Source organism: Notolabrus celidotus, chromosome 19 (genome assembly GCF_009762535.1).
Source record: "Notolabrus celidotus isolate fNotCel1 chromosome 19, fNotCel1.pri, whole genome shotgun sequence".
NCBI classification, from domain to species: Eukaryota; Metazoa; Chordata; class Actinopteri; order Labriformes; family Labridae; genus Notolabrus; species Notolabrus celidotus.
The window spans coordinates 5,328,763-5,341,117 of record NC_048290.1 but is presented as its reverse complement, the minus strand read 5'-3'; the positions used below and the strand labels follow the sequence as shown (position 1 = coordinate 5,341,117).

Below are 12,355 nucleotides of genomic sequence, written 5' to 3'. Positions count from 1 at the left end.
AGAAAGGTCAACACATGTAATAGGAAATAAGATTAGGTGTTCGTCGATCTGATAGCAGCTTGACAACAATTTAGTGCTCAGCTAACCATGCAGTGTTATGAAACACCCAGCAGCGGATTTAAAAGTGCTGCGTTTCCTCATAAATGTCAGCAGAAGTCTAAATGCTAGACGCAGCCTGTTCATCACAGATCCCCTGACGCCCTCAATGTGCCCTGCAGGATTCTGATCTGTGTACGGTTTAAACATGGCAACGTTTGTGTAAATGCAAACACTGTCGCTGCTTGTTCATCCATAGAATCAGACTTTGCATCAGCACGAGGGGCCGGGACGTGGAACCGAACTAAACACAGAGGCAGGGTTTTAAACTGGACTGGAATTCACTTCAAATGCTCCATCCTTCACACAAACTCACACAAACACACACAAACAGACTCGTACTTCTTTCTCATGCTACTGTATCTGTGCAGAGGATCTGAACTGTAAACAGTCTGGTATGGTTGAATGAGAGGGCAGAGCCGACTGTATGATGAGCCTACAGCTGCTGTTGGGATCAACACTTCTCTCTTGAGGAGCAGTAAAGTACTTCAGTGAGACTGCAATGATTTTTATTTGATCTTTGTCCTTTTATTCAGTAAAGAGGCCTGTTGGAGCTTGCTGATTTGCTTTACCTCTCTGCTGTCCCTGTTAGCCACCCTACCTCCACTTATTAGCTCACTGTGAACAATTGAAGTGCATTATGAGACCTGGACTGTCATGTATCTCATGGTTCAAAATAGAGCTTGACTGATATATTGGCCTGCCGATATTATTGGGCCAATATCACAGATATCGGTATAGGTTTTTTATTTAAGTTTATTTATTGGCTTTGCATCCCTTGATGTAAGTAGGGGATGGATTGAGTAGGAAACTGAGAGCGCAGGGAATTAATCCAACCCTGGCTGCCTGCTTTTTGGAATTCAAGGTCTATGCTCTCTGTACATGGGGTGCTTTTTAACCAGCAGCCCAGTGTATGTTTTTTTTTTTTTTAAATAGAAAGTATAATGCACAAAAAGAGAACTGCGGTCATGACATATATTTTGTCTCACGATGTGAGCTTAGACTCCAGTCCTCTCTGCACTGTCTGCTTCATTTCCTGCAGAGCATCACAGCTAAGCTAACCACAATCAACGACTGTTTGAGGATTTGTAGTATTCAATAATAGCATTTAATCAAATGGCACATCGTGACACCAAAAGAGGCCAAACATTAGATAGTGGCATCAATGAGGACAGGGTTTTTGTTCAATCTATTAAACAGACATCTGCGAACGCCTCCAGATAACCACCCAGTCGTACATATCGTCTCATCTCTGACTCCGTTCTTGCATCTCAAGTTGCTTGTTAGACTGTAAGCAATGAAGAGACTATAAAAAATTAAGTATTGGCTCAGATATCCTTTATAGATTATACAAACAATTGCTGAGGGCACAAAACATCGGTCACCACTCCAAGAGGCTGCATGGTTCTTGAAGACAGCCAGTGGCTTTTAAGTTTTTATCTAAGTCCCACTAGAGCTGTTCAATATTGTTTCATAATATTAAATATCTATCCATCCATTCTTAATACCCATGATCCTGTTTGAGGGTACAGCAGGGCTGGAGTGAGTCCCAGCTACAATTGGGTGAGAGGCAGGGTTCCCCCAAAGGACAGGTTGGTAGTCCATCACAGGGCTTATTACCCAGCTGTGATAAATACTTGATTCTGATTGGCCGGAACACCATAACATAAGTGATTCATTCTGAATAGCTCAAGCCACATTACAGACAACCTGTTCACACACATAGTGGTAAATCAATCTGTGGACAAGAGTCTGGTGCATTTGACCTCTGCCTGTTGACACTGTGGCAAAAATGTTGGTTTCCATCAGCATTCTGAAACCGTAAACACCATGAAGGATAGTTACATTCATTTTTGTGTTCATTCAAGCTTAATGCCAATCACCAAATTGGTAACTGGTGATATTTTTTCCTCCTAAATCAGTCTTTATCTGCCTCAAAAGTTCTAGTTTCAAACGGCTCTGAAGTTCCCTTAGAGTAAAAGACATTAAGAAGTATTTGGCAGTCAGAGTGAAACAGCAACCCATAAACACTTACATTAGCTAACTATCATAGTTTGATAATGCGGGCTGTTTACAGACTGACATGTGCCAAGCAACAAAAGCCACACACACTCACACACTGCTAGACAGTACATACAGAAGCCTCCACTTGTTGGATTTTCCGCTGTTTTGCCCTCAATCTAAATCCCTGTAATCTTGTTGATTCTGGCAAACCCTGCAGAGCCGTCCACTTAAAAGTTGTGTGTAACCACAACACACGGCGGGTTTCCATTGATAACACAAGTTGTAGACTTGAGAGGTGAGCCTTGTTTGTGTACACCATGTGCTTTAAAAGTCAGGTTTCCTGACAGCAGACAGGCCCCTGAGGCTGTGACCAAAACTGACAGATCTTCTTGTTTTTAACCGTTGGTGGGGGACGTTTGTGTGTGACGTACAAGGTGGGGTTTGCAGCAAATGTTGTGTATTCAAAGCAAATGCTGTCTTAAGACTTTGATCTTGACCTTCATGTAGCTTAGCATTAGAGTTTCTCTCTACAGTAGAACAGGTCCATCTGTGCTATTTTAAAATCAAGCGTCCTAAATTAAGCCTTGGTGTGCTGTGTCAGGATTAAAAGGTTACAGGCACTGTTACGTTGTTGAGGTATCAACCTGAGCAATCCTGACTGGCACAGCATTTCAGCAGAAAGGTGCGTAAATAGCCTCTTATGACTTGCCACCAAATGTCCACTGTGTCGCACTATATTAGCTGCACGGTTTTCTCAGAAGGGGCGAACAAAACAAGGGTTTCAGTTCCTCCTAGGTATCTGAATACAACATCAGTGTTAAGACTTTTCTTGTATTGCTGTGACGTTGAAGGAGAGGAGGAACATTTACTCTTATTGTACAATATTCACAGCTCAGTTTGGGGATGTACATCTGGTCACACCTTTTCTTAGAAGGAAGTAGATGTGATATAAGCTAAGGGAAAGTTCTTCCTCATGAGGGTGTGTTGGACAGTCTTTCCTCCTGGACTGAATACCATCATACCACTCTAGTTTAGATGAGCCGCTTTAATCTGCATGTTAAGATACCTGCATGTCCTTCATACTTCTACGTCCAAAATGAACTTACAGGGAAATTACTTTTCTGTGGAGCACATCATTTATTCTGACAGACATGTGTGTGTCACAGCAATCATGGAAACAAGGAGTGCTTGCATGCTGATGTGACATCATGGACAGGTATTAGAGCTTTGTTTTGTGGATTAGATCTGCACCTGCATGGCCTTTGTCTCACTGGTTAGTCCGTGCACATTATTTAAACATGCTTAATCAACTTCAGTACAAAAGAAGACTCAGATGTTTGGCTTGCAGCTGTTTTGAAATTATAGTTTACCTAATATTTGTTAAATCCTCTTTTAGCTTGAGCTTAACATAAGGTCATTTTTTTATTCATCTTATTTTTTGGTTTGTCTCTTAAACGGTTAGATTTACTGTCTCAATTTATCCACATAAACATTCTTTCTTTGTCCTCTTCCTCTTTTCCTTCGCTCTTCTCCCTCATACAAATTGGGGAATAAGGGGATATAGAGTGTGCAACTCAACCTGACAGGGTATACTCTGGCCCAAACAAGCTTCTCACTCATGCTCTACCTTCCCTGTCCTTTTCTCTCTTCCCTCATGAAAATGGCAGAGTAGGGGGAGGTAGAGCGTACAGCCCAACCTTCTTACCCTCGCTTTGCCTTCCCAGTTTTCGTTCCAACACATCTCTGATACTCCCCTCTCTGTTTTTCTTTTACCATTTCCCTTTTCAAGTGTGGGCATGAGGGGCATTAGAGCTGTTGAGCCTCCCTGAGGTGTCATGGCCTAACTTGACTTAACACCAGTACAAGGAGGTGCTGGCTCCCTCTGAGTGGTGGGGGACTTTAGGGGCCATGTTGTGGTCTATGTAGCTCAGTAAAGCATATTGGTATGAGGGTGCAGTGGGGTAGTTTCTTCACTGAGCGCTTTTCTTAAGAGCACAGGTACCTTGTATTTCTTTACGTCTTCTACTTTTATCAGTCAGGTTTTACTTCACAACTTTTATGAGGACACTTTATGCATTGTTCTGAAGTTTATTGTGTTTTTTATGAGCTGCATTTCTTGTATGAATTGAACCTATAGTTTGGGATTGGGATGACTCAAAGGTCCCTGACTCGTCTTTCTCCTTCTCTGCAGTTTCTCCAGCCGAGAGGATCCGGTTTATCCTCGGTGAGGAAGACGATGGCCCCCCTCCTCCTCAGCTCTTCACCGAACTGGACGAGCTCCTGGCTGTGGACGGGCAGGAGATGGAGTGGAAAGAGACAGCCAGGTGAGCACCGCTGCTGAACTTTTTATTTTAGAAAGTCAGGCACGCGATCTGTCAAACACCCCCCACCCTTCTTTTATATATTAGCAGGGCGGTCGTAAATTTCCTGCCTAACAATCCTGGTGCAGTCAGCAGAACACAATCCCTTTATGAATAATAGTGTTTTGGTTGTGTAGGGAAATAGGCCGTACTTCAGTGAACTCCCAGTCTGCTGTTATCTGATTGGGATCTGGAGTACCTGCTCTGTGGGACCAGGAAAAGACAGAAACTCCCACATGGTCAGAGCAAGGCTTAAAGATACACTTAGCTCTGAGCACATTCAATCTCTGTGTGTTTTTATCTCTTTGTGAGGTCTGACAGAAGCAGATGTTATTAAATTCAAGAAGTTTTAGTGTTGCAGATGAAAAAGTCAAATGTTTACGTCATTGGGCGCTCGTTTTAGTCCACAGTTAAACTTTTGACACCAGTAAGTAGAAGTGACAAAAATACACGCATTGTTTGTGGATCAGGAGTCCAACAATTTTGCATGGGTGCGGTGTTGAATCAGCACAGGATGCTCTTAAAGTGGTGCTAATTCACAGAAATCGTGAGAACTACAAAAGTGTTGCTCTCACTTAAGCTTGCTTCCATTTGAACAGTTTCTGTTCTTGTTATTTGGTCACACAGACGTAAGTTTTGTCCTCAGTCATAGGACATTTACCATCTCATGACAAGCCTTTCTTTTGCCATCACTGATTCTTTGAAGTTTTTAAGAAAGGGACAGAGGGCTTGTACTGTTTGAGGTCCACAGTGTCTTCATACCCAGGCTCCCCTAAAGTAAAGACAGCAGGTCTCAGACGTGTGGCCAGGAGCCAGAGGGATACTCTATCCCCCTGAGGAAACCCCATCCTCAGTCCTCAGGAGAATGGCTCTTTTGTGGCGCTGACATGTGAGGCATTATTGTTAAAAAGAGTCCTTGTCCTGGGTCTTACCTTCAGGGCGAAGCTTGTCTCTGATAGCAACAAAGTCTGGTTTCTCGTGTTCGGCCATGCGTGCTCTGAAAGGTACAGAGAGCTTGTCGCCTCGCCGTGTGTTTTCTCACGTCTAAGGATTTATTATTTTATTTCCATGCCGTCCTGCGTCCCCTATTCTCGATTTGTAGACTGTGACCGATTCAAAACACAGAGGAGTTGTTTTGTAAAGAAAAAAGGACCCATCTTGTCGCCTTTTGTTGGCAGCCCTTATTTTTTAGGATGCTAAGCCAATGTTTTGTCTATTCATGAATATTCTGATGTGTACTTTAAGGTAGAGGTTCGAGCTCTGTTTATGTCTTTCCTGCACAGATGGGTGGTATTTAGTAGGGTTTCAAAATTCAGGCAATTTTCAAAGTTGGAAACTTTCCATGGGAATAAATGGGAATTTATGGGAATAAGCCAGGAATTGACTAAATTGAAGGTTGGCTCTTAATAGGGAACTTAAATATAGTTGGGGAAAATATATTTTAGCGTAATCCTGACTAAAACAACCAGATTTCATGCAAGTACAGTTGATTATCTATGCTATTCCTCAATCACATGCACATAGCACACTGCTTACTGCAGGGCTATTGAGACCACGCCCCCTACATGCAGAGGATTTCTATTTTGGATGGATGTCTGCTTATAACAAAACAAATATTTATGCTTGGATATGATACCTTTCCATTAAATTACCCTCAATGCACAGTTAATTCCAATAAATTCCCATTAACTCCCATGGAAAGTTTCCAATTTGGAATATTTCCAAAATTCCCCAGCTTAACTTCCCATGGAAATTTACAGGAAATTTACCACCCCTTTGCAACCCCAGTATTTAGACTGGAATTTTGTACTCCTCCAATATTGGTGCCTTTACAAAATATATTGATTTGAATATAAACTTTTAAAAGCTCTATAAAACTTTGATAAGATGTATTATTGTTGTACAGCCTGGCGAAGTACAGTGAAGAGATCCCAACTTACAAGATAAACACAGACTCTGTCTTTCCCTGAAAGGGTGCCAGACAAACTACTTGATTTTGTGTTTTTACTGGTATTAAATGTCTTAACTGTCTAAACAGAATTTCAGGGAAGACACTGACTGTTGACATTTTGCTAACTCAGCTCATGCTTCCTTCTCTGCTAGCAGTGCACTGTCCTTGCTAAGGCCAAAGGAAATTTGACCAGAACATGGTTGAATTGAAACACCAGGTCCAGTGCAGTAAATGCATCTTTACCTCTCTTCACTCTTACCCATGCGTCTTTTGTCCTCCTCTTTTTTCCAGATGGATCAAGTTTGAAGAGAAGGTGGAGAAGGGTGGCGAGCGCTGGAGTAAGCCTCACGTGGCAACGCTGTCCTTACACAGCCTGATGGAACTCAAGACGTGCATCGAAAAGGGAACCATCATGCTGGACCTGGAGGCCTCCACACTGCCGCAGGTTGTGGGTAAGTGTGACCGAACAGAGAAACCAAGAACACGCTTGAAAACTTCTTGAAGAACTCTCAGAGTAATGTGATCTTCTCCGATCTTTCATCTCTCCCCCAGAGGTGATCACCGACAGCCAGATTGAGAACGGTCAGTTGAAGCCGGAGCTGAAGGAGCAAGTCATGTACACGCTGCTACGAAAGCATCGCCACCAGACCAAAAAGTCGAACTTGCGCTCTCTTGCTGACATTGGCAAGAGTGTTTCAAGTGCAAGTAGGCTCTTCTCCAACCAAGAGAATGGTAAGTAAATCCCCCAGATCTCCTCCACTCCCTTTTTGTCTTCTTCATTCTGTTTTCAAATCCTTAAACTAACCACTGTTGTAGATCTTTATTTTCCAAACACAACCTCTCACAACTTTTCCTTGTCTCCTTTCTTGTTCCATATTTGTACCTTTTTTGTCTTCTTCTCTTTTTTTCCCCCCTCCTTGGGTCTTTGCTGTCTCTGAACTTCCTGCATTTGCGGTGTTTCAGCACGCAACCCCCACGAGCAGCACCCTGTGCCTTGTATAAGCCCACACGAATTAGAGGAACCATCTGAGGTCATGAGGAGCTCCAGCATGGGATACCTCTGTAAGTGAGGTCACAAAGCAGCCTAGTTGGAAGCACAACATGCACTGACTAATATGAATAGGGCATATGTCCACCAAAGGCGGATTTTGTGCTGGCAGCTCCTATTGTCTGTGCAAAGCCACAGTGGTTCAGCATTTTCAGCCTCCTAACCACACAAATTCTTTGCTTCAACAACAACAATGGGGTACGTAACCACACTTGATTAGAGGTTTGATGAGGACATGCTCTGAAATCAGGGTTGTGGGATCTGCCAGCACAAAGAAATGCAGTTAGTGGACACAGGCCCTAAAGTTTCTGCTTATTTAGTGCCACAAACTGGAACAAATGAGCTTTAGGAAGTAGAACCCAAATTATATGGGAGTTCAGCCACCAGTGTAATCTTGTAATCTTCATAACCTGCATAGTCCACTCACTCATGCTGAACTGAATAGAGATAGTGTGGTCCCCAGAGGATTTCCAACTTGCGTCACCAGCTTGTTCCCCTCCTTATGTTTGCGTCACAAAGTGCAGCTAACATAGCTAAAGTGCAAATTTACCACCATCACACTTATTTAAGAGTATTTCAAGTCTATTTCAACATTTGTATTACTCCCTATTTTGTTGAGTTGATTCCAAATGCTAATATTTAACAGTGTAGAACATATATGCCAAGATGGGCCAGTGTTGTCCAAAGATGATAATCTTGCTCCAGTAGAAATACAGAGATGTAGAATGGATTCACTCACCAACAAAATATTTAACTTGGAAACATGAAGCAGAAATGTTTCAGGCTTTGTTCCTGAACACTGTCAGTAACCATCTGTGAGTTAATGGATGGTTTCAAACTGTGTTCCAAAGTTTACATTCTCATCTGCCAGTAGTTTCCTGAGCATGTTTCTGCTGACGCTCATAAGCAGCTGACCTAAGACGGCCGAGTATCCTCGCTCCTCTCTCTCTCTCTCTCTGAGGAGGAGCGCCTGAATGAAAGGCCACCTGGCATTCCTCCTAAAGCTTAAGCCTCTCCACATTTAGCTGAGTTTTCTGGCTCTCTGCGTGTACTTTCCTGGTGCTTCTTTTTCTTTTTTGGGACATTTGAAAGCCTTGCAGTGTTGCTCAAAGTGTCCTCTTTGAACCTAAAAGTGTCCCCCTTTCTCTGCAGGTAGCCCCACCACCGCCCACAGAAACCTCACCTCCAACAGCCTGAGTGACTTCTCTGACAAACCAGAGAAGGATCAGGTAATGATTTTTAAATCTGTCTATTTGAGGACTTCCATTCTCAAAGCAGCTCTCTGCAGAGTCATGCGTTTGACTCTGTGTGTACACACAAACTTGTGAGCCCCACATACCGATAGATAAGACCCTCGGCTGTCCTCTCTCAGCTCTGCAACTACAAAAGCTCCCTGTCTTCTGTGCTGTGAGTTTCTATCATCTGCACGAGCAGTTTCTATCCCTGCCTCGACTCATGATCGAGTAGCTAACTGTAAATTGGCTTCACCAGACATGGATTAAAGATCACAGAGGCGGTTAAAATGTAACAACTTGTATTACGCTGCAGCAACAGTTAATGAATCTGTATGTGTGTCAGAGCGGTTTGGCCTTTGACAAAACATCAAGACTTGGGGTTAATCATCTCCCTGGAAGTGAGATGTTTTTCTTTAATGCACAGTTCATCCTGCTAAATCTAAAGAGGGGACAGTGTACTTAGCAGGTCAGTTCAGTGTAAGAATGTAGATTCAATTTCCGATGCTATAAAAGTGTTTATCAGGTGGCATAAAGTCAAAGATCTCTGTGGCACATAATTCAAGGAAAAGGCGGGTACAACCTGTTCTCTGGGTCACAACATGACACCCTGCCAGGTTTATTTTAATTACTTTTTAATTGCCACATTTATTTAAAGTATCACACAAGACATTCGTCATACATGTGACAAGGAAAGGGTGCAAGAGTTTACATGTGCAGGGTAGCAAGTCATTTTTGTACTTGGCATTTACACTTATTAACATCACCTGTTCTTTCCCACGTCTTGCAGCTGAAGAATAAATTCATGAAGAAGTTGCCCCGTGATGCAGAAGCATCAAATGTGCTGGTCGGAGAGGTAGACTTCCTGGAAACTCCCTTTGTGGCGTTTGTGCGTCTGCAGCAGGCCGTCATGTTGGGGGCTTTAACTGAAGTCCCTGTTCCCACGAGGTAGAGCTCCTCTTCAACATGCTATTTATTAAAAAACGCAATACAACATGTGGCTTAATGTTGCATTACTTTGCTGTTTCTTAGGTTCCTCTTTGTCCTGCTGGGCCCCAAAGGAAAGGCAAAGTCCTATCATGAAATTGGAAGAGCCATCGCCACCTTGATGTCAGATGAGGTACTTTATTTCTCTGCTAATTTGCTGATGTGCATGTTGGTGTTGTTTGTCATCCAGTGCCATCAGTATGTGACTGTGGTGGATACGTCGAGTTGTGTGAAAGCGCTTTGAGTGGGTTGGAAAGATTAGAAAAGCACTATAAGGCCATTTGATGGAAGAGAGCTGTAACTGTATTAAGAGATTACGTTAACTAGTTGGGCGCCATGTGTTTCGAAAGTTCATTAACATTGCAACAATAACATTTTGCTGGGCTGTCGCAAATTGTCATCAGGACTACAGTGCAGGAGATAGATCCCTGCTATTCTGAATCAGCTGAGCTCATCCCTTAAAGCTCTGATTGGACTAATTAGGCCCTAACTGGTTGTGGACCTAAGTAAATACGATCTCATTTGGAACGTCAAGGCCTATCCGGAGGCTGGTGGAATACCTCAATTACAATGTAGGTTGTGGAAGTTGCTGGACTAGAAATTAAGGACACCTACTCTTATTTATCTATTTATTAAAGCTACTTTTGGGGCATTTTTTGCCTTTATTTGAAGTGGGGAGTAGAGAGATTAGGTAAAGACGTACAGCAAATGGCCATAGCTGGGAGCCAAACCAGCGACTGTTGGAACAGCCTCTGTACATGGGGTGCATGCTTCAACTGCTAGGCTAACAGCACCCAAACACCTATGCTTATTTTGTGCAGCAACATGAACTGAATGTTGTATGAAAAAGAATGCATTAATAAGCAAAACCTAGGTGTTTTTTTCAGTTTGCTCTGAGCTGGATGCTAATGTGGGTTTGCTAACATGCTAGCAATGATATTGATAATTTTAGCACACATCTCTTTACCGTGTTAACTATCATAGTTTAGTGTCTAAGCAGCCAACATTTGCTAATTAGATGTTAAAACAGAATAAAGCAGGCAGGCTAATGGGGACAATGGAAGTTGTCAGTATGCTAACTTCTGACTGTTAGCATGCACACCAAGCGTCCATATTTTATACAGTCTATGAGTTGGGAGCCAAACCGGCGACTGCTGTGATAGCCTCTGTACATGGGGTGCATGCTTAAACACCTACGCTTATTTTGTACAGCAACATGCAAATAGGCATTTTTACCCAAACAGCTCTGTGAGGTTTAACTAGGGCACAGTATGCTTTGAAATGGGTGCTAATGTTGGCGTCCTAACTTGCTAGCAATGAAAATGATAATGCTAGCAGACATCTCTTTTAACGTTTACTGTGCTAACCATCATAGTTTAGTGTCTAAGAAGCCAAAATTTGCTGGATAGATGTTAAAACAGATTACAACAGGGAGGCTAATGGGGATTCTGCTAACTCAAAGTTGTCAGTATGCTAACAGGCAGAGATGGGATGTGGTGTTGGACTACAATGCAAAAAAAAAAAGAGGTTCTAAATGATTTTAGTCCTTTATATTTCATGTCAAAATGTAGTATGTGAAAGCGGGGACAGACAACAAATACTCTTTTACAGTATTTTATAAATTAAATATTTTACATTCATAGTAGGATCAATATGGAGGACACTTTGCATAATAATAAAGTTTATTTAAGAGGTAATTTTCATGCATTAAAATGACCTGGGGACCCATTTCTTGACATGTCCCATACACACACACACTCTCTCACAGATTGAATGTGAAGCATTATGGGATGGAAAAAAGTGTTGGCAGTGACACACTGATTAATTCATACAAATAACTGTTGAATTCAGATGTTTTTTGTTCTTCAAGGCCTTAAAAACATCAAGAACATCCATGTTAACGAAAAAAATTCATGTTAACTATACCAAACATTTTCTCTCTTTGTGGGCTCGTGATGATATTCCCTCGTATATTCAGCCCTGTCTGCTTAGTGTCTCTGGTGTGTGTCTCCACTTGCCCGGACTCAACCTCTCACTGTTGTCAGGAATGCTAACACTCATTTCACAGGGTCCTCAGCCCTGAGAGCACCTTACTCACAGATTCCCACAGGCTCCTGGCTCTTCCCGGTATATCTCGTGTGTCAACAAAGCAGGATAGGAAGTGTTTTTCCAGGATTTCCTCGGGTTAAACTTTACCCTCTCCGACGTCACACATGCGTTATGTTAGAGGGTTATCAGATGTGTTGTGTGTTGATTGGTTGTAAAATACAAGCTTGTATCAGTGGGTATCTCACATCATGACTCACTATTTGTTTACATTGTGAAAGGGTTCAGAAGATTCCCGGTGGATGTCAATATTGTGTAGTAAAGTTGCCCTGATTTCACAGTCCTTGTTATCTAAGTAGTTGCACATTCTGTGTTTTAACTCACAAGCCCTGTATCAATAACCTCACGGACATATTACTCATAGTTTTTGGCTGTCTAATGAAAGGTTGACATTGTGTTTGCTGGCAGGTATTCCACGATATTGCCTACAAAGCGAAGGACAGGCAGGACCTGCTGGCGGGTATCGAGGAGTTCCTTGACGAGGTCATTGTCCTGCCTCCCGGAGAGTGGGACCCTGACATCAGGATAGAACCTCCCAAGTCTCTGCCCTCCTCAGACAAGAGGTCTGCAG

The 12,355-nt window shown here is 42.5% G+C and overlaps 1 protein-coding gene across 4 annotated transcripts in view; it reads left to right on the top strand.

Moving 5' to 3' along the window:
• LOC117830946 (electrogenic sodium bicarbonate cotransporter 1-like) overlaps positions 1 to 12,355 on the top strand; it is a 45,093-nt gene that overhangs the window by 13,665 nt on the left and 19,073 nt on the right. For all 4 annotated transcript variants that reach the window (XM_034709316.1, XM_034709317.1, XM_034709315.1 and 1 more), the window contains exons 4-10: positions 4,292 to 4,424; positions 6,703 to 6,863; positions 6,964 to 7,143; positions 8,612 to 8,688; positions 9,482 to 9,639; positions 9,724 to 9,811; positions 12,193 to 12,347. In XM_034709316.1, the coding sequence (XP_034565207.1) occupies positions 4,292 to 4,424; positions 6,703 to 6,863; positions 6,964 to 7,143; positions 8,612 to 8,688; positions 9,482 to 9,639; positions 9,724 to 9,811; positions 12,193 to 12,347 (952 nt within the window). The remainder of the gene's footprint in view (positions 1 to 4,291; positions 4,425 to 6,702; positions 6,864 to 6,963; positions 7,144 to 8,611; positions 8,689 to 9,481; positions 9,640 to 9,723; positions 9,812 to 12,192; positions 12,348 to 12,355) is intronic.